The 19,954-nt window shown below is 37.6% G+C and overlaps 1 protein-coding gene across 5 annotated transcripts in view; it reads right to left on the minus strand.

Moving 5' to 3' along the window:
- LOC311606763 (sodium channel protein type 1 subunit alpha) overlaps positions 1 to 19,954 on the minus strand; it is a 151,974-nt gene that overhangs the window by 45,641 nt on the left and 86,379 nt on the right. For all 5 annotated transcript variants that reach the window (XM_084798173.1, XM_084798169.1, XM_084798172.1 and 2 more), the window contains 8 exons: positions 12,659 to 12,779; positions 10,291 to 10,378; positions 8,513 to 8,641; positions 6,562 to 6,653; positions 5,748 to 6,017; positions 2,379 to 2,442; positions 1,769 to 1,910; positions 982 to 1,188 (listed from right to left, as the gene is read on the minus strand). In XM_084798173.1, coding sequence (XP_084654299.1) covers positions 982 to 1,188; positions 1,769 to 1,910; positions 2,379 to 2,442; positions 5,748 to 6,017; positions 6,562 to 6,653; positions 8,513 to 8,641; positions 10,291 to 10,378; positions 12,659 to 12,779 — 1,113 coding nt within the window. The remainder of the gene's footprint in view (positions 1 to 981; positions 1,189 to 1,768; positions 1,911 to 2,378; positions 2,443 to 5,747; positions 6,018 to 6,561; positions 6,654 to 8,512; positions 8,642 to 10,290; positions 10,379 to 12,658; positions 12,780 to 19,954) is intronic.

Consider the following 19,954-nt stretch of genomic DNA (forward strand, 5'->3'; position numbering starts at 1 on the left):
CTTTCTTCTAAGTAAGTTAAGTTGTTCAATTATTCAAAAGATGCCCCAATAATCTTCATCTCAACAGTGGCTCTTACTAGTTGTTGGGGTGATATGCTGTGGAGGTCACAGCTTGTTCTCCTATGAAGCTAGCACTTTTTAGTAATCATTATTTCTACAATACCCTTAATATAGAACAGCAACAAGTAAATTAACATGCCTGAAATAACTCTTTTTTTATGGTCAAGATAGTTCCAAATAAAACTCAATAAGATAAAGTTGCATTCGTCTTTTTAAAGATACAACAAAAATGAATGTGTATGTCCCATCTAGAAACCACAAGCAAACATGGTAAGTGGGGTCATTTTATCATCCAGTGCACCAAGTACACTGACATGTCATAGCAAGATCAAGTAAGCCGTTATTCCATATTGCTAGTGGTGCTTCTTTGCATACCTGATACTTTGGCACCAGAGAACATTTTATTATAAAGAAAAATTAAGCAACCCCACTAAAAGACATTGTGTTTTGGAATAAAGAAAATATGAAATTATTTTAGGGAAATGGATAAACAGGTTTTATATGACAACTAATTAATTTATGTATAAGAAAAGATGGTTCCATTATGATAATTTTCTAGTTTCAGTAGATTCATCCTGTAAAAAAATATTTCACTTGAAAAAAAAGAACAAAGTTAAAATGTTTACCTTACTTTGGATTTACTTAAAGTGAAAAATAATAACATGAGAAATGTCTTCTGTAGCTAGTATAGAGACATCTATGTACAACTCAATGCTGTGACAAGGCTAACTCAAACTAAATAGATGATGCACACACAGAAGTCTTTATAGGAGCTTGCTGGCCCCAGCATCCACACACACTGGCAGACATTTTGCCCTTCACGTTCATTAAAGCACCTTTGTAACAAAGAAATAGAAGAGTTGGTACCAGAAGAATAAAGAAATAACGGTGTGAGCTCCACCTGTTTGAACTTTTGAGTACCTGTGCAGCCTCCTGCTGTTTCTTAAGTTGCTCCAGCATCTGCTGAAACTCCGCCTCTTTCTGTTCAGCCTCCTCCAATGTGGCCTGATTCTGTTCCTCATAGGCCATGGCCACCACAGCCAGGATCAAGTTTATCAGGTAGAAAGAACCCAAGAAGATGACCAACACAAAAAAAATCATGTATGTTTTCCCAGCAGCACGCAATGTCTAGAAACAAAAATATCAGAAGCATTTTCACAATTATGTCAGTAATGGGTCACTTCACATTTCAATTTACTTGTGTGCCTGGTAGAACTCTGAAAAAAAGTAACATGTGCGTCCCTTCCATATTTCTTTATCCCCTATCTCTTCTTTCTTCTTTGACTTATGTATTCAGAGTCATAGTGAGGGGACTCTTGGATTCACCAAGAATAAAACAGTTGATGGAGAACAAAGGGAACCTACGTGAAAAGCTAAACCGTTCATGGTAATTAAGAGACCAAAGTAAGAGATTAACACTTGAGTGAGGAGAGAGGGCTGAGGGTAGACTTGACTTATGCTTAGGAGAAATCGTGTCTAACAAAAATGAGAAATAGGATTCAAGTCATGGAGAAACAGAAGAGGTTTGCTCTCCTTGGCTTTACTCCATCTAAGCCGTGTAGTAATCAACTGGAGAGAGGAGCCCACATCTCATATCTCAAGTTACAACTCTCTCTACTGCGTCACGCTGTGTTTTGCATTTCATGACTCAGTTGGTACTCTTATATGCTTTTACTTAAATGCAGTAAGTATCTCTTCAGATTCTCACCAGTTGGTAAAGATTTTCCCAGAAGTCCTGAGTCATCAGTCGAAACAGGGACAAAAATGCCCAACTGAAGGTATCAAAGCTTGTGTAACCATAATTTGGATTTCTACCAGCTTTTACACACATAAAGCCTTCTGGACATTGGCTGTAAATGGGGAAAAAGAAAGAATGACAAGACATCCTGCTGCCTTTTTATTCTGGTAGAAGCCTATACTTACAAATAATCTGGTCACTACTTAAAACACACAAGAGTATGGAATCCAACTCACTGATACATTTCCCACCTTTGACATCATAGTATCTTATTAGCTGCTAAGTGTTGATGGTGCTAAGTAATTCTTTTCCCTCACTATGGAGTCTGCAAAGGCTTGATACTTACATCAGGAAGAAAGTATTACAGATCAAAGTATGGCTTCGTGCTTTACAAAGAAACCTTAATATTTATATAATTTCATGTCTTGCTTATATCATAATTACCAAGAATTAATATGCATAATGTTAGTTGCTGTTATCAGAGAATTTCTAGAGAAAGAGATACACATATATGTGTATATATACATATATATAGATAGATATAGATAGATATATACATCTCATACAATGATGAGCTTACCCTGCATCAGAGCTATTTCCACACAGTAGTGCATCTGGAAACCCCTCCAGGAAATAATGATACCCTGTTTGAAAAAAAGAAATTCATGTGATACACACTTGTATTGTGAAAAACACTAAAAGGAGTGTGGGGAAGTCAGGCAATACTTTTAGGTTCATTAAGTGATTTTGTGGATACTATATTGCCTACTCAAACACATGAAATTTCTCTTATCTTCTTTCAAATCTTACTATTATATTAAAGGTATTGATACTCAATGGTACAAAGTTTTCTTCATTACTGATGTAAAATTAGTGACAACTATGGGTACTCATGGAACATTTATGAAAAGTTATCAGTAAATTTTCTACTACTTTAGTAAAATAAAAAATTTCATTATCATCAGAAGATGAGAAGAACAGATATCTCAAAATAGTTATATATTTCTAAATAAAGAAGAATATATTTTTGTGTTTCACTTTCATATTTTACTACCATTGGTAAAATGTTCAAATTAATTATAATTTACATTTATATGTTCCTAGAATGTGTCAATAGCCTACAGTGAACAATTCATAAACTGTATCAACTGTATAAATTTTTAATAAAATGGAGTATTACAGAGTTGAATAAAACAAATGATATTAAAAAATGACAATTTTAGAAAAATTTAAATATTAAAGCTAAAACAATTAAAGTAGGTGAGCATCACATCCTATCAGTGCTTCCTAGGTCTAATGAGTCCCTTCCTCCTTTTCACAGCTACTTGAGGAGCCATGTCTGCAAGGCTCTCCTTGACCATCCAGTTCCTTACCATCAGAGACTGACAATGAAGGACACCCCCTCTCTTTGTGTCAAGTAGATTACACACACACACACACACACACACACACACACACACACACACACACGCATACACACACGCACACGCACACACACACACACACACACACGCACACACACAGTATTCTCAGTCCATTCATTATCCTATTATAACAACTCTTTCCAAAAGTATTATCAGTATTAGAAATAAAGCCACACTCATAATTCCCTATTACTTGTATCAGGATTTTGTAGCTTTTCAGTGAAGTTTACTGAATGAATAGATAGGGATGGTAGGAAGGGAAAACACACTGGATTAAGTAATCATTGTTAGATTTTTTTCTTTTTTTTGGTGAGAAATTTCCAGAGGAATTCCTTCCATGTGAACTATAAAGGACACAGAATCACACAGAGAGAGCACCATTTATATTTCCAAATGTTTGGAATAAAAAAGAACTGATTATGGTAATTTCAGGTTGTAATTTTGATTCCCATGTTTATAAATAAAATCTTTCTTGTGGGCTCACACGTTTGAATGGATGCCCATGTGTGGGTAAGGGCACACATTTGCACAAGGAGCTGCTGGCCAATGGCCTGCTTTCCTTAGGCGATCTCTAGTTTTTGTGACAGAGTGTCTATCTAACACTGAAGCTCACTGACGTCACTGGATTGGCTGACAGGCGTGTTCTGCAGATCCACTAGTCTTTGCCCCTGTCTCCATCAGTGGGGTTACACACATGCACCACTACACTTAACATTATGTAGGTTATGAGATTCTCACATTCAGATTCTCACCAATGGGAGGCCAGCACTTTGCTGACTAAACCATCTTCCAAGTGCAAGAGAAAATATAATTTAACCTAAAGAAAATATAATCTGGCATAATGTTTAATATTTATTTTTCTACCATGTTCCAAGATGGATAATTTCACTTTACTTATATTTTATTTAAAATAATCTTTTAAAAACAAGAATAAAGCTGGGCGGTGGTGGCACACGCCTTTAATCCCAGCACTCAGGAGGTGGAGGCAGGCAGATCACTGTGGGTTCAAGGCCAGCCTGGTCTACAAAGTGAGTCCAGGACAGCCAAGGCTACACAGAGAAACTCTGTCTCAACAAACAAACAAACAAACAAACAAAACCACCAAAAAAAAAAAAACCCCTCAAAACAAAACAAAACAAAAAACCAAGAATAAAATTATTAGTGAAGGTGATAACTAGATTTTAGAGTTAAAAACAAACAGATACCTTATATTCATTTGGAGTATGAGAAAAATAATATTTGTTACATTTTCAGGAGAGAAAATGCCTAACTCCTAAGAAACATCTTCATAGTCAGTGTCTGATCTTAAACAAAAGTTGAACAATCTTCAGCTTTCAGGACATTAGTAAGAGTGAGGCCTATGGACATCTTATGTATCAGGTACATTTGTTTCCTGCTCTGATGTTGTTTAAAGGCATCTCTTGTTGAGAGATTGACATTTATTTAAAGACCATTTGCTGGCATGTAAATGAACATCACAGAGAGGAAACTACCAAACAAATTCATTTTCCAGGTCCAGTCACACTGAGACTTTGATAGTGTATGTTTTTCTGCCCTTACCCTCTCACTGAGTAGTATATTGGGGCTTGTGTTTATTCCAGGACATCACTCATTACCTTAAAGAATCAGAACCTGGTGATTTGCATGCATATCAAGGGTCTATGTTTAGAAACCTTTTCTTTATCAGCATATTGCCTTTCTAGATGAACCATGTTTATAACTTTCCTTGCTTTGAAGATACTGCTATTGACAAATATTAAAATTAAAGCAAAGAAGCAGAAAACATTTGCTTCATTGTCACTTTAAAAAGAGAAAATCTTTCAGAATTGATTCTTTCAGTGTTCAATGATTCGATCCAAATTCTTAAAATAATAACGGACAAATTCCTATAGCAAATTCCTGATTTGTCTTTTCTTTTGATATTTTTTGAGTTTAACTGACCTTACTGTTTTCTTCTTTGATATTGCCATTCACATTGAATATTATTTCCTATGGATCTCTCTTAATTTCTTTATAATAATCATGGAGTATAGCCTATAAAAATGCGTCATCCTGTATTAAGCCATGTATTCTCACCTCTATTTCCCTGTATCTTTGCACAGATGATGACACAACAGAAAATTGTATCCAACAGTAAAAATTAGAATAGTTACCAAATTAAACATTATATGAGTGGAGACCATGGATAAGCTGCTCAACAAATTTTTTCTTACAATCATTCAGAGAGACGTAAATGACCTGTCATTTAGAGTTCAGAGAAAGGGCTAGGGATGTAGCTCAGTGGTACAGCAACAACCCAGCTTGGGCAACGTCCTAGGTTAAGTCATCAGTATTCTTGTCAAAGAAAACAAACAAAATCCAGGGGAAAGGAACAGCGAATGAAAACATAAGTTTAGATATTTTATAAAGTTTCATCAGATAACTTTGTAAGCAGTTACAACTTTCTGGTGCTCATTTTAAGCCCATGAGTAGATAGGAGGCAGGCAAATTCTGAAAGGGTAAGAACACATAGTGGTAATTCTTACTTGAGTCTTGAACATATGAGTCCCAGTTAAATTCATACACAGTTTCATTTACAATGGTGCCATTGTCATCCCTGGTTATATTCTTCTCTATTGTATGCTCCTCAAGGGAAGCGTTGGTGGCTGGCCACTGTATACATTTATTCCTCAGGTTGCCCATGAACAGCTGCAGCCCGATTAGCGCAAACACACTGAGACAGAACACAGTGAGGATCATGACGTCAGAGAGCTTCTTCACCGACTGGATCAGGGCCCCCACGATGGTCTTCAGGCCTGAAAGAAAGAAGCGTATTACACATTTGAAGTAATAAGTAAATCCTTCACACAATTCTATCGGAAATACTGGTCAATGTATAAGTCCCAAAATGTTTCCCGTGGCAGGAAAATTTTTGCTATAAAAATATTTTAGAGTATTCTTTCATCTTAAACAAAATTTCCATGCTTGTGTAGGCTATGCTTTATAATGTTATAAGTTGTATTTAGTTAGCAAAGAATAAGATTGTTTTGTATAGGTATCAATAGGTGTAGTGAATGAAAATTTAAAATTAATACATGCAATAGGGAATAAATCCTTAATCACATTGACATTACGAAAATACATTTTTATGTAGATATTGCTTGGATTGTATATTGGACTATCTACATACTCAACATAAAGATTGATAAAGCCTGTAGGGGCAATAAGAGTAATATCCAAAACATCCAGTTTTATGTCTCTTGGCTTTCTGTTATGCTGAATGTCAAGCAAGGATGCCCAATTGAAAAAGCCCCATAGTTAACTCAGGAATGAAACTATATGCTTGCATTCAGCCCTCACCTGGAATGACCGAAATAGTTTTCAATGCTCGGAGAACTCTGAACGTTCTCAACGCTGAGACATTGCCCAGGTCCACAAACTCCGTCACATATCTGTAATAGGGAGTTCACACACAAACACAATAACAGGATGCAAGGAAAGATTTGTAGGTACAATCACTTTACCATTTATGCTAGTCCCTTCTACTTACAACTGATGAAACAATTTTAGACTCAATGCTCTAAAAGTGTGAAGACCTAAAAATTACCCGGATTTACAAACTCTGTTCCCTACCTGTAGAGTTAAATCAAAATAATTTAAGAATTGGAGGACATTAATATTTATCTGTCAATTTTATGAAGCCTGCAGGCTGTTTTTAAATGATAAATGCCATTAATAAATGTAAATTTCATAAAGTATACATCCCTGATGCCATTCAGAAAGCAAGGTAGTCAGGTTGTATGTGACGCAAGAAAGTTATTCAAAGGGAAAACAAGCCGTGAGCTATGGTTTCAGTCAGAAAAAGAAATAATACATGAAATCATCCAACAGAAATTATCCATTATAATAGATTGCCTTTTGCCTTACCATTCAAGATTAGCATTTCCTAACATAACTTTTGAATAAAAATTGGTTAAATTAACAGTAGCATTATTTTATTCTCAAGAAAGAGAATCCCTAAATGCCATGCTGTAAGTTGTGGCTGAAAAGCATGGGGGGCAGATATCCTGAGCTGATATAAAGTTATACAATAAAGACCAGACAGCCAGTATTTACACCTCTGAACATATCAGTACCAGCTTTCCTCCTGCCAGAAAGTCAGATAGCCAGGTGGGGTAAGTGCTGTTAATCCACTGTCCTCCATGCCTACTTCTAGGTGTTCCTGTTATTTTCAGCTTCTCTTTCTAGGGGGCATAGTATCACTAGCAAAAGACAAGATACGACTGTGGGGACTCAACATAGAAGTCAGTGTATATTGAAAAAGTTTGTGCTGAGTAAAATAAGGAGGACAATATAGTGAGAAAGAGAGGAAGGGAAGAATAAAAGCTGAGTCAGAAGAGAAATAGAAGTGGGGTGTGTCTGCTTAAATTCACTAAATATAAATTTGCTCAAGAAATATCAATTTATAAAATATATAATATATATAAATATATATATTATTTATTTATTTTTCCTCCTTTATTAATTTATTCTTGTTACATCTCAATGGTTATCCCATCCCTTGTATCCTCCCATTCTTCCCTCCCTCCTAATTTCCCCTTATTCCCCTCCCCTATGACTGTTCCTGAGGGGGATTACCTCCCCCTCTATATGATCATAGGGTATCAAGTCTCTTCTTGGTAACCTGCTGTCCTTCCTCTGATTGCCACCAGGTCTCCCCGTCCAGGGGACATGGTCAAAGGTGAGGCACCAGAGTATGTGAGAAAGATAAATATATATTTATAATAAATATATATAAATATAAATAAATAAATAAATAAAATATATAATGCAACGAATGCTTTTTTTTTGTCTTGTGATCTTATTTCCAGCAATTTTGATACGAGACACTTTGTTTCCTACCATTCTACAAATTTAACAAAAGAAGCCATGGAGGTGGGATGCGGCATGAGTAAGAAAGATCAGTGCAAATTTATGGAACCAGCACACATTTTGCTGCTTTGAATTTTCAAAACCATCCTCCAGGTCAGGTGGTAAAGAATTTACACTTCTTTGTTATGGCCGTTTGTGTGAGAAGACTGAGACATATAAAACTTTCTAATAGATTTTAATTGATATTAAAATGGTTGCAACTACTCCACATGAGCGGTGGAATAGGCTTACCCTTCTGAGGTAACCGTTAAAACGTGGAGTTCAATTGCCTAAATCATACCAGCATGTTTTACCATTAAAGCAAGCTATTTAAAAACCTGAGCATAGACGGGAAACCAAACTATATTATCTTTAGAAGTTTCCCAAAAAGGTCACTTACGCAAATGTAATGACAGTGAAGTCGAGCCAGTTCCATGGGTCCCGAAGGAAAGTAAAATCTTCTAAACAGAAACCCCTTGCAATAATTTTTATTAGTGATTCAAAAGTATATATTCCTGTGAAGGTGTACCTAGGAACAAGTAGCCAAAAGTAATTAAGGATGTTGTGGCTTTCATTCAGAGTACATCAGCTTTTTACATTTTTGTCTTTGCAAACTGTGGTACCAGCAAAGAAAATTATGCCATTTGATTTTAGGTCCATAGAAATAAAACAGCACATTAATTTAAACTTGACTTCTGTGGTGGTTAGTTTTAAAAGTCTACTTGAGAATCATTAGAAGGAGAGTCCTCAGTGGGTGATTGGCTAGCTCTGGCTGCCTGGTGGACAGAATTGTTTGTCAGGAGATTGTCTTGACTGCCTGAATTGATGTGGGAAGACCCATTTTGAAATTGGGCAGCACCACTCCTTGATTTGGGCCTCTGGGCTGAATAAAACTAGAGAATGCTAGCTGAGTACTAGACTCACATGTTTGTTCTGTCTCTGGCTTGCCTGTGAGTGTGATGTGACTAGCTACCTTAAGCTCCAGCCTTGACTTTACTGAAATAACAGAGTGAAACCTAGAATTGTGAACTAAAGCAACACTTTTTCCCTTTAGTTGCTTTGCCAGGTTATTGTATCAGAGCAACAGAAATAAAACTAGAATAAAAGTACATAAAAGGTCGTTTTAAAGGTACCATCTGAGCAGTGTGAGAAATGCATGCCATACACAGCCTCGCTGCTATCTGAAATGGCTTAGCATTGACAGAAGCAGCACCTCCCGGGAGTTAGGCAGAGAGCTCACATGTTGGAATAGACAACCAATATGAAGAAGCATAAAATAATTTTCTTTGAGAAGGGAAAATTTTCAATCTCAATATTTTTGAAAGAGATTTGTGTTATTTAGTTAGCTGTGTGTTTGTGTCTTACATGTTAACCTGAATACTTTCTGAATTCATCACGCACACAGGGTTTTTTTTTTTTTCTTTCCAGAATCTGTCCATCTTAGTGCTTCCATTTAGAAGCACTAAAGACATGGCTTTGGAGAACACTGTGTGGGTGTTAAGGTCAGCAGCCAGTGATATAGGAGTCAGATCGTGGGCGTGTGAGCAGGTACCATTGCTGGGCTGGAACACCCACAGGTTCAGTGACAACAAACTGTGCCTTTCCTCCCCACTTGTGCCCCAGCCTCAAGAGGTGATCAATATCATTAGAAATGGTTCTAGCTTTTGCAAATGCTAGCTGAACTTTCACTGCAATGTGTTTAACCTCCATGTCATTGATTGTCACACTTAAAATAGGGATAAGCCTGGATAAAGTATGAATAGCTGATGGTAAAGAGACTCAATGTAGTGTTAGCATAACATTTGCAGCTTAATCTTTTTGATTCTTAACTAACAGAATTGATACAGAGGTTATCCGGCATAAAATCCCAGCATATATCTTGTCTATCTTTCGGCAATTACATCCATTACATTATTGTTTTCAAATACTAGATCCTAACTGGCTGAATATTCTAGTAGACCTCCTCTAAATACCAACTGCAAGGGTAAAGAGAAATCCTAAATGCATCACCAGCAAGCTTGGGGCCCAAGGAGTGTTGTCTTAATGTACAATTGTGTCGATAAATGGCATTATCAAACATGCTCTCCAGTTTTATTTAAAGGATTAGTTGATAATAGGTTCTTAAATTCCAAATATTTGTACATAAATATATAATTAAAAATATATCATTGAACTTACTCTACATTCTTTGTCCAGTCAGGAGGATTACTCATTGTCATAAACACACAGTTTGTCAAAATAGTGCACATAATTAACATGCTGAATAATGTAGATTAGTGTTAAGGAAGATATGAAAGAAAAGTGTATGTATTATATTAAAAAAAAATAACACTTAAAAACCCAAACTGCAGTTTAACAGAACTCATGAATAACCGTGTGCATGGTATTATCTAGTCTCCTTAGACTTCACTTTTTCCCCCTGTTAAATATGCATAATAATGTGACCTCTACACTTTCAGATTAGATGGGAGTATGGGAGGATAGAAGAACACAATCTGCCATTGCAGCTATTTTTAAATCAGCATGATTGCCTTCCAGAGAGCTTTAGGGAGGAGTCTATTTTTGTGTTATATGGATTTGCAATGTTCTTGAGCAGAAAAGCATTCATTTGAATTAATTCACATGATTAGAATAATAAATTGTTGAGGAAGGTGCATTTGTGCAATACCAAGATGTCTATATTGATGGATAGAATTTATGAACAAATATAACGGTGAAAGCACAGTATGGTCCAAAGTGCTGGCTTGCTGTGTTTTGAGTGAGTGTATGCAAGAAAAACAGCATTGGGTTAGACGAAAAGGGGACACTCTTGAAGGTCAAGACTCATCAATACTTGAACATAACTGAAATTTCACACAGCAAGATACTCTTGGGCCAGTCGCTTACCCTCTCTATAGCTCCACTGACATGCAAACATGGATGTTAACTGTGGGCAGACTTTGTTGTTTGTAAAGAAAATAACGCATGTAAAAATGCTTGGAATCAATGCCTCTATAGAAGTGTTTGTGCACCGAATGGTAGGTCAAATGAAGAGAATGTAATAAAATTGTGGCTCTGAAAGTGACCTTAAATATGTTAGAAATCTCAGAAATCATGGCTAAGCCCTGGAGAAAACAGATGGCTAGCCCAGGATCCTAAAACACATGTTTTCTGCCATAAGAGCAGGTGCTCTTTCTATTACAGTTGGTAGACTGCACAAAACATTTCCATTAGGTGTAAAAAAAAAAAAAAAAAAAGTTTTCTCCAAATGACCACATGATGGCACTAGAAATACAAATTAAGCCAGAAAAGCTTTTATGTGTTAAAACAGTGAACATATAAATTTTTGTTAAATCTTTGTTTTCAATAATAGCCTATTAACAGTATCAAGGAATTACTTGTAATCAACTGGACTCAAAAATTGAATTGCCTTTGCTTTTGTTGCTTTTTTCTACTGTTGTTATTTTCCTTTTTTTGCTTTTTGCTGTTTTGCTTTGTATCACCTATTGTTGCTGTAGGACCTTTTTGGTGTTGTCTGTTTCTTACTTAGTTATTACTTTTGTTGTGATGGGGAACTAATCAAACCCAGAACCTCGCCTTCACTCAACTCTTTAGATTTTAGAATTTAGGATTTTTTAAAATCTTGCTAGTATGACCTTCTGATACTTATAATAGTATTTTTATTTTAATTATGACCAAGGCCACCAAAAAGTGTCATAAATTAAATTTTTCATTAATCAATATCCACATCAGAACTCAGTTTCAGAAACCTTTGAGCTCAGTGGGAACCACAGAGCCAAGGCCCCTTTCAGCCTTTTAGAGCAGTTTCAGCTTCTGTTATGAACATCCTGAGTCTGTATGAAACAGTCAGAAGTGTACTGCAGAGTCACATTCAGTGGCTTAAATCTGATAGTTGTCTAATATTACTGTGCTTCATAAAAATGATTAGAAAAATTGAAAAATTAGCTAAGCCTGAAGTCTCTTGTGATTATATGCCTATAAAATAGTTCTGAGGTCTGTTAAAATAGTTTTTACCATACCTATGACTAACTTGTATTTTACTTTGAAAGTAGGTTTTTGTTTTTGTATATAATTTCGCTAAAAATTCTATGCAGCCCTGTACAAAGATGGTAACAAGAAATACGATTGTCTTGTATAAAGCTTAGGGAATTCAATACATACCTGAGCCAGTACCAATTGTCAACAGGGCAGAATCTAGAATCATCTAGGAGACAGACCTCATTGCATGCCTCTTGGGAATTATTTTGATTGCTTTGTTAATTCAGATGGAAAGACCCATCCACTGTGGCTGGCAGTATTCCCTGGCTGGGATCCTGGAGTGTAGAATAGGGTTTAGGGCTGGAGGTGAGCCTTAGTGGTAGAGTGCTTGCCTGGCATATTGGAGGGCCAAGGTTCAATTTTCAGCAGTACAGAGTAGAAAAAGAGATTTGTATGACCAATGAAAGACGCTACATGTAAGCTATAGCGTGTATGGACATTTTAACTTAATTACACAAATAACTATAAAATGCAACAAATAGTTAATACAAATCACTTGCAAAAGGATATGAGTGTACCAAAATCTTAATAGCTATTTTCCTAAGAGGATTGAAGGGAGTTAAAATGTACAGGGCGGAGGTGGCACTGAACCGGAAGATGGCCTTCCCTTTATTCAATACTATAAAAGTCTGTAAGATAGGAACAAACATGTAAGTATAAGGTCTACTTTCTATTTTCCAATAGTGTTACAGTGAATAATTCCAAAAATGTACAACCAGGACAATCACTTCTGATGTGCACGGTAAACTTCAGCTCTCTCTGGATCATTCGTGTCCTACAGAGGAATCCTACAATGGCTCTTACCTTCTACTACATGCTTACCTGAGTCTGTGCATCAGTCAGGAGACTGTCCTTATCTTCTTAATATTTTTAAAAGTCTTAGCTAGGCCAAAGTTTGGGATGGAAACACATTTGATTTTCATTCTAAAATTCATAGGAGTTCCTTTGCATAATGATTTGTTTGCCTAGGTCAAAGAGCTGGAAAAATTAATCCTGTAGAATGCAAAATCATTCACCAGAACTAAATGTTTTAAAAATAAATATTCCTTCACTATCTGTGCTTATAAAATAAACATTATCACTCCGCTGGTAATAGACAACAAAAACAGCTGCCATCGACCCCACTCGGCTAAGATGGATCTCATCCGGTTATTGATTTCTGGAGGCAGGGCTCCCTGGAGAGTATCCTGTCGACCAGGAGTGCTAAACTCTGTTGGAATAGCTGAGGTAGCTGACACATTGAATTCTAATCCTGAGTGACTCCCACCTGCCTGGAGAAAAAGCCCAAAGTCCCCAGAGAACTCGGGACCCATACGTATGAAGAGTCCATCCCAAAAGTTAGACTTACTCCACAGCAACGACCAGTGTGCAGAGGGAAGGAAAGCAGACTCACCATGCAGTGGCACAGCATGGCACACTCTGACACAGTTCTTCTAGTGCATTTACTGAATAGACTGTGCCTTGGCGGGAAGGAGTAGCTGGTATTCTTGTGAATAACATACCAAAGAAAAAGAATAGTGAGGGTTTTATTTTTTTTATTACTGTTTTTAAATTCCTAAGTATGGGGAATTGAATTAAGGCCTCCTGCATGGTAAGCAAGTGCTTTACATGGGAATATATTTTCAGCTCAGGGTTCATGTACACGTGCACGTGCACACGTGTGCTGAATCTGTAACCCAGAGTCTTATATGAGTGCTCCACTACTGAATGATGTCCCAGAACATTTTTTTTAAACGTTCATGAAAATATTCCTTAAAACTCCTGTTTTAGCCTTTTGATGTCTGTGTGCCTGTACCCTACTAAGTTGGCACGCTCTAGAATGTGCTATTTGTTTTCTCCTATGCATTTTTGGTAGCATTTCTTCTCCACACTTAATGGGGTTGTCACTTCATTTTTCACTCTTACTTCAAGATTTTCAAGTAGAGCAATCTTCAGACACAGAGTTGTTGCTTGAAAATACCATGTTCTATCCGTTATTTAGGGAGAAATGTCCTGTGAAAATATCCCTTAACCAGTGTTTTTTTTTGTTTTTTTGTTTTTTTGTTTTTTTTGTCTCTTCTGGGCTGAAACATAAGAAATTTCAACTACTGAGAGTAAAACATGTGTTTGGAAAGTTGTAAGGCAGTTTTACAGGCAATTTCCATTCTGTTGAATATAGTAATAAAATAAAACAAGAGACTATAGGTTGTGCTGTCTCATTTCATTTGAATGGTTTGGCAATTAATGCCACTGCATATTATAGATAAATAGAAGCAGAGACCTCATCAGCAGGCAGGGAAAAGTGATGCTCTAAGCCTGGTCTTTAACCACATTCCTTATCGTCTGTGAAGAGCTAAGTCCAGTATAAAGGAGACTATCTTAAGTAGACTTTTATCACTATACACAAAACTCAAGTCCAAATGGATTAAAGACCTCAACATAAAATCAGAGACATTAAATCGGTTAGAAGAAAAAGTGGGGAAGAGTCTAGAAATCATTGACACAGCAGACAACTTCCTGAACATAACACCAACAGCCCAGGCTCTAAGGTCAACAATTAATAAATAAGACCACATGAGGCTGAGAAGCTTCTGTAAGGTAGAAGACACTGTCAACACAACAAAGCAACAGCCTACGGACTGGGAAAAGATCTTCATCAACACTACATATGACAAAGGACTAATATCTAAAATATATAAAGAGCTCAAGAAATTAAATACCAACAAACCAAATAGCCTAATTAAGAAATGAGGCTCAGAACTAAGTAGAGAATTCTCAACAAAGGGATATCAAATGGCCGAGAAACAAAGAAACGCTCAAAGTCATTAGTTATCAGAGAAATGCAAATAAAAATGATTCTGAGATTCCATCTTACACCCATCAGAATGGCTAAGAACAAAAATTCAAGTGGCAGCATATGCTGGCGAGGACGTAGAGAAAGAGGAGTACTCCTTCATTTCTGGTGAGAGTACAAACTTGTACAGCCACTTCGGAAATCAATCTGGTGCTTTCTCAGAAAACTGGGAATAGGGATATCTCAAGACCCAGCTATTCCACTCCTTAGAATATACCCAAATGATGCTCCACCACACAAAAAGGACATATGCTCAACCATGTTCATAGCAGCCTTATTGATAATAGCCTGCACCTGGAAACAACCTAGATGTCCCTCAGTTGAAGAATGCATAAAGAAACTGTGGTACAATTACACTATGGAATACTACTCAGCTATTAAAACCAAGGAAATCCTGAAATCTGCAGGCAAATGGATGGAACGAGAGATGATCATCCTGAATGAGTTAACCAAGACCCAGAAAGATACACATCATTTATACTCACTTATAATTCAACATTAGTTCAACAGAGATGTCCCATGAAAGTCTTCACTTAACAGGAGATTGGGATAGATACTGGGACTTCCTATTGGGGTGCCAGGTGAGAGAGGTAAGGAAGAATAGGGAAATAGAAGGATCCAGAGGGTCCTAGAATCCTACAAGAAAACCATTAAGGCTGGCAGATCTGGATCCAGGGGGGTTTGCTCAAACTACTGTGCCAACCAAGGACAACACATGAAGTAAACCTGGAACCCTGATCCAGATTTGTCAATGGACAGCACATTTTCCACAGTTGTGTGGAGAGCAGGGACTGACTCTAACATGAACTCTGGTGCCCCCTATTTGACCACTTCCCTTGGGTACTCAGAGGAAGAGCAAGAAGGTTACCAGGATAAGACCTAATAGACTGTGATCATATGGTGGGGAAAGAGGTCTTCTTCTGTCACAGACCTAGGGGAGGGGAATAGAACGAAAAAGGGAGGGAGGGGGGAAGAGGAAGATAAAAGTGAGGGGATAACAATTGAGATGTAATCTGAATAAATTACTTAAATTAAAAAAAAGAAAAGCAAAATAAAAGTCTATGAGGTAGGTTTTAGATCATAGTTTTTGTTGGTGGGTTAGTGTTCTTCACCCTCCACTAGGAGTCTTGTCTTGTTTGCAGACAGGAGCCGATCAGAATTGTCCTCTGAGAGGCTCCACCCAGGAGCAGACAGATCCAGAAACAGATGCTGAGACTCACAGCCAAAATGATGGGCAAAGCATAGGGAGCCAAGTGCAAAAGTAGGAGGAAGGATAAATGGACCTAGAGGTGACAAGAGTTCCACAAGAAGACCAACAGTGCCAACTGGACTGGAAGTAGGTCCTCTACATAGATGTAGCCCATGAGTAGCTCAGCTTCATGTGGGTCCCCTAGTAAGGGGAGTCGGGGTTGTCTCTAACATGGACTTTGTAAGCTGCTTTTCGATCACTTCCTTTGCTAGGCCGCAGGAGAAGAGGACAAAGTCAGTCCTGATGTGACTTGATGAGCTGGGGTAGGTAGGTGGGTGGGGGCCATTTTCTAAGGAATAGGGAAGGAGGTGGAGGAGGGAGGGTGGAGCTGTGAGGAGAGGAAGTAGGAAGTTACGACTAAGATGTAAAGTGAATAAATAAATGAAATAGTTCTTTCAAAAAAGTCTGTTTGTGGGTGGAATGTGTTTCACAGGTGCTTATTCCAGTGGCAATCACTTGTGGACAATACGTGCCCCCCTTTATTCTCTCTCATTCACTCCATATTACTGTCCCAAAATGACCTTGTGAAAGCATCAGGAAACATGAATGGACTTGAGCAAGGGAAGTGGCCTTGCCTTAAGGAGCATGAGCATTCAAGGGCACAGAAAGGCCAAACTAGGACTGAGTGTCATCATCCTTCAAACCTTTTGCCTAGACGTCCTGTCCAGAAACACCATTCAGAACAACATGATAGAATTCCTGGGACTAGAGCAGGAACAGTAGTAAATATGTAACTAGTAATAACATACACTGTTTAACCAAGAATCTTATCTCAGGTAGTAATATTAGAAGCTGATTTTGAAGTGAATATGGTGGTAGAGATGACAAAGGAGTTTCAGGCCTACTGTGACATCAGTCACAGGCTGGAGGATGAGAAGCCTTTCAGGAGGGTCAACGATAGGTCAGTAGGCAGGGAAATCCACAGGCTCATCCCAAGAATACATGTATCTGAATACATTGCCATGACATGGATTCCTTGGCCATCTTCTGTTTAAATGATGAACAAGAGAAAGTACGGTGGCTTACTGTGGTGGTTTGGATCTCAGAGAACAGCCATGATAGGCTTATATAGTTGAATATTTGAGCCTCCAGTTGCAGAGCTTTTTTGGGAAGGATTAAGAGGTGTGGCTCTGTTGGAGGGTATATGTCAATGGATGTGAGTTTTGAGGTTTTTAAAAATAAGGAAATCATGAAATTTGTGGAAAAATGGATGGAACTAGAAATGATCATACTGAGTGAGTTAACCCAGAAGCAGAAAGACTCACATGGTTTGTACACACTAGCCCAAGAGACATGTCCCATGAAAGTCTTCACTTAACAGGAGATTAAGATAGATGTGAGAACATCCTATTGAGACTCTAGGTGAGAGAAGTATGGGAGAATAGGGAAATAGGAGGATCCAGAAGGTCCTAGAAACCTGCAAGAAGAACATCATGATGGGTGGATCTGGGCCCAGGACTTCTGCTCAAACTACTGCACCAACCAAGGACAATACATGCAGTATACATCGAACTCCTACTTAGATCTAGCCAATGGACAGGACATTCTCCACAGCTGAGTGGAGAACGAGGACTGACTTGGACATGAACTCTGTTGCCTCATATTTGACCACTTCCCCATGGTGGGGAGGCCTGGTGGCACTTAGAGAAAGAATAAGCAGGCTACCAGATGAGACTTGGTAGCCTATGACCATATGATGGGGGAGGAAGTCCCCCTTGGTCACAGACCTCGGGGAGGGGAATAAGGTGAAAGTGAGAGGGAGGGAGGAACGGGAGGATACAAGGGATGCAATAACAATTGAGATGTAATATGAAATTTAATTAAATAAAAAATCCGTATCATTCCCAGCTCTCTCTCTCTCTCTCTCTCTCTCTCTCTCTCTCCCTCCCCTTCTACCACTCCCCTCCTTATCTCTCATCTGTGGATCCAATAAAAGCTCTCAGCTACTGCTCTAGCACCATGCTTGACTGCCTACTGCCATGATCTCCACCATGAAGATCATGGACTCATATAAACCCCCAAATTAAATTTTTTTCACAAGTTGCCTCAGTTATGGTGTTTTATCACAGCAATAGAAAAGTCACCAAGACAGAGCAGGAAGAGTCACCACAACAGAGAGACTCGTGGGTGGGTGAGGAAGGGCAGAAGTAACTCAGAAACCTAGCCTAGCAAGGGAGAACCAGGAAGGATTTCTAGACACTGGAGCTGGGCAAAGTGGCTTTAAAAGCATAGCACCCCCAGGGCTGCTAAGTAGCTGAAAAATGTGAAAGTTTGCTGGATGAATTACCACCTGGACATAATTCTTTAGTTTTCAAAGCTTTTGAGATATATTCAACACATTTATTTGCTAAGTGCAAATAACTCGTAACTTATTTCATAAGGAATGCCATGCACAGTCTGTGAATCCATGTAGTTGAGTTGAAAAATGAGGCTAGTTAGGTGTGTGACTGAACAACATGTGTTTTGTGCTTTAATTTTTTATAAGATTTCCTCCCGTCACTGTCAAGGATTATAACAATAATATCAACATTTGCAGACCATTTTCATTGTTTTTGCCCCTATTGTGGATGCATTCTTCTCAGACTGAAACATATATGCTCAAGTACAAGCTTTGCACACCTTGTTCTGAAGTGTTTATGGGTTTACTTTCAATAGCTTTGCAATAAAGAGAGTATTCAGGCTGGGATAGCACCCCACTGTGTGTATGGCTCTAATCATTATGAGGTCAGTAAATTTGATTTAGAACTTAAGTTTACTTATTACAACTAGTCTGCTATTTATCTCTTTACATGCCTGTAATTGCCCTCCTCATATTTTGTACATAGTTGAGAAGTCAGTTTGCAATAGCAAAGACTCTCAGAAGAATGAGTTTCTAATCATTGTGTTGAAGGTACAGCATGAGGAAATGAATCTGAAGGGATCAATGTTCACTTACAATGAAGAATAAAAAAAAAAAAAGAATTAACCCCAAAGCTACCAACCATCTGGGCATTTGCCTTCTTTATTTACACATACAATCCAGCCCTGAAAGGGAAAAACCCTAATCTTGTGAAAACATCAGCACACTATTAGCTGAATGAACAAATACTATATGATTTTAAGCCAAAAAAGATTTATGTAGTGTTCAAATGCATATCCTTCTTGTTTTTTTTATAAGAATGTGTTAGGTGATCATATAGTATAATATTTCACCACCCTTTAAATCTACTTAGGGTTAACATAGCTCCTCAAGATATTTTAATTGCATTAAGTGACTTCAACTCAAAAGAAAACTCCAAACTTATGGGTAGAGGAGAAAACGCAAACAGTAGCCCCTGGTCTGAAACCACACTTCACTCTTACAGCTGATATGCGTGTTCATATGAGTGGTCCAGTGTCAAGCACCAAGAATATGTGTTTTAAAAGAAGTGACCTACATCTGTGTCTATTCTTTAAACCTATCCCTTGATTTATTTACTGTAAGGAAAAAAGTCTTACTGTCATCATTGCAATGCAATAGAATTATAGGCACTTTGTGAGAACATTTTAATCCTAGAATAATTTTCTTCCTTGGAACAAGTTTTTAAACAAGTTACCATGGGTAAATTCAGATCTAAACTTGACATATAAAATCTGGTTTATAGATGTATTTATGGGAATGATGTTTTTCTACCTGACTTAGGACTTTTCTTTCCTGTTATGCAACTTTTATTTATAGTCACTAAAGTTAAATATCATTTTTT

This window comes from Acomys minous (genome assembly GCF_964271855.1).
Source record: "Acomys minous genome assembly, chromosome: 10".
NCBI classification, from domain to species: domain Eukaryota; kingdom Metazoa; phylum Chordata; class Mammalia; order Rodentia; family Muridae; genus Acomys; species Acomys minous.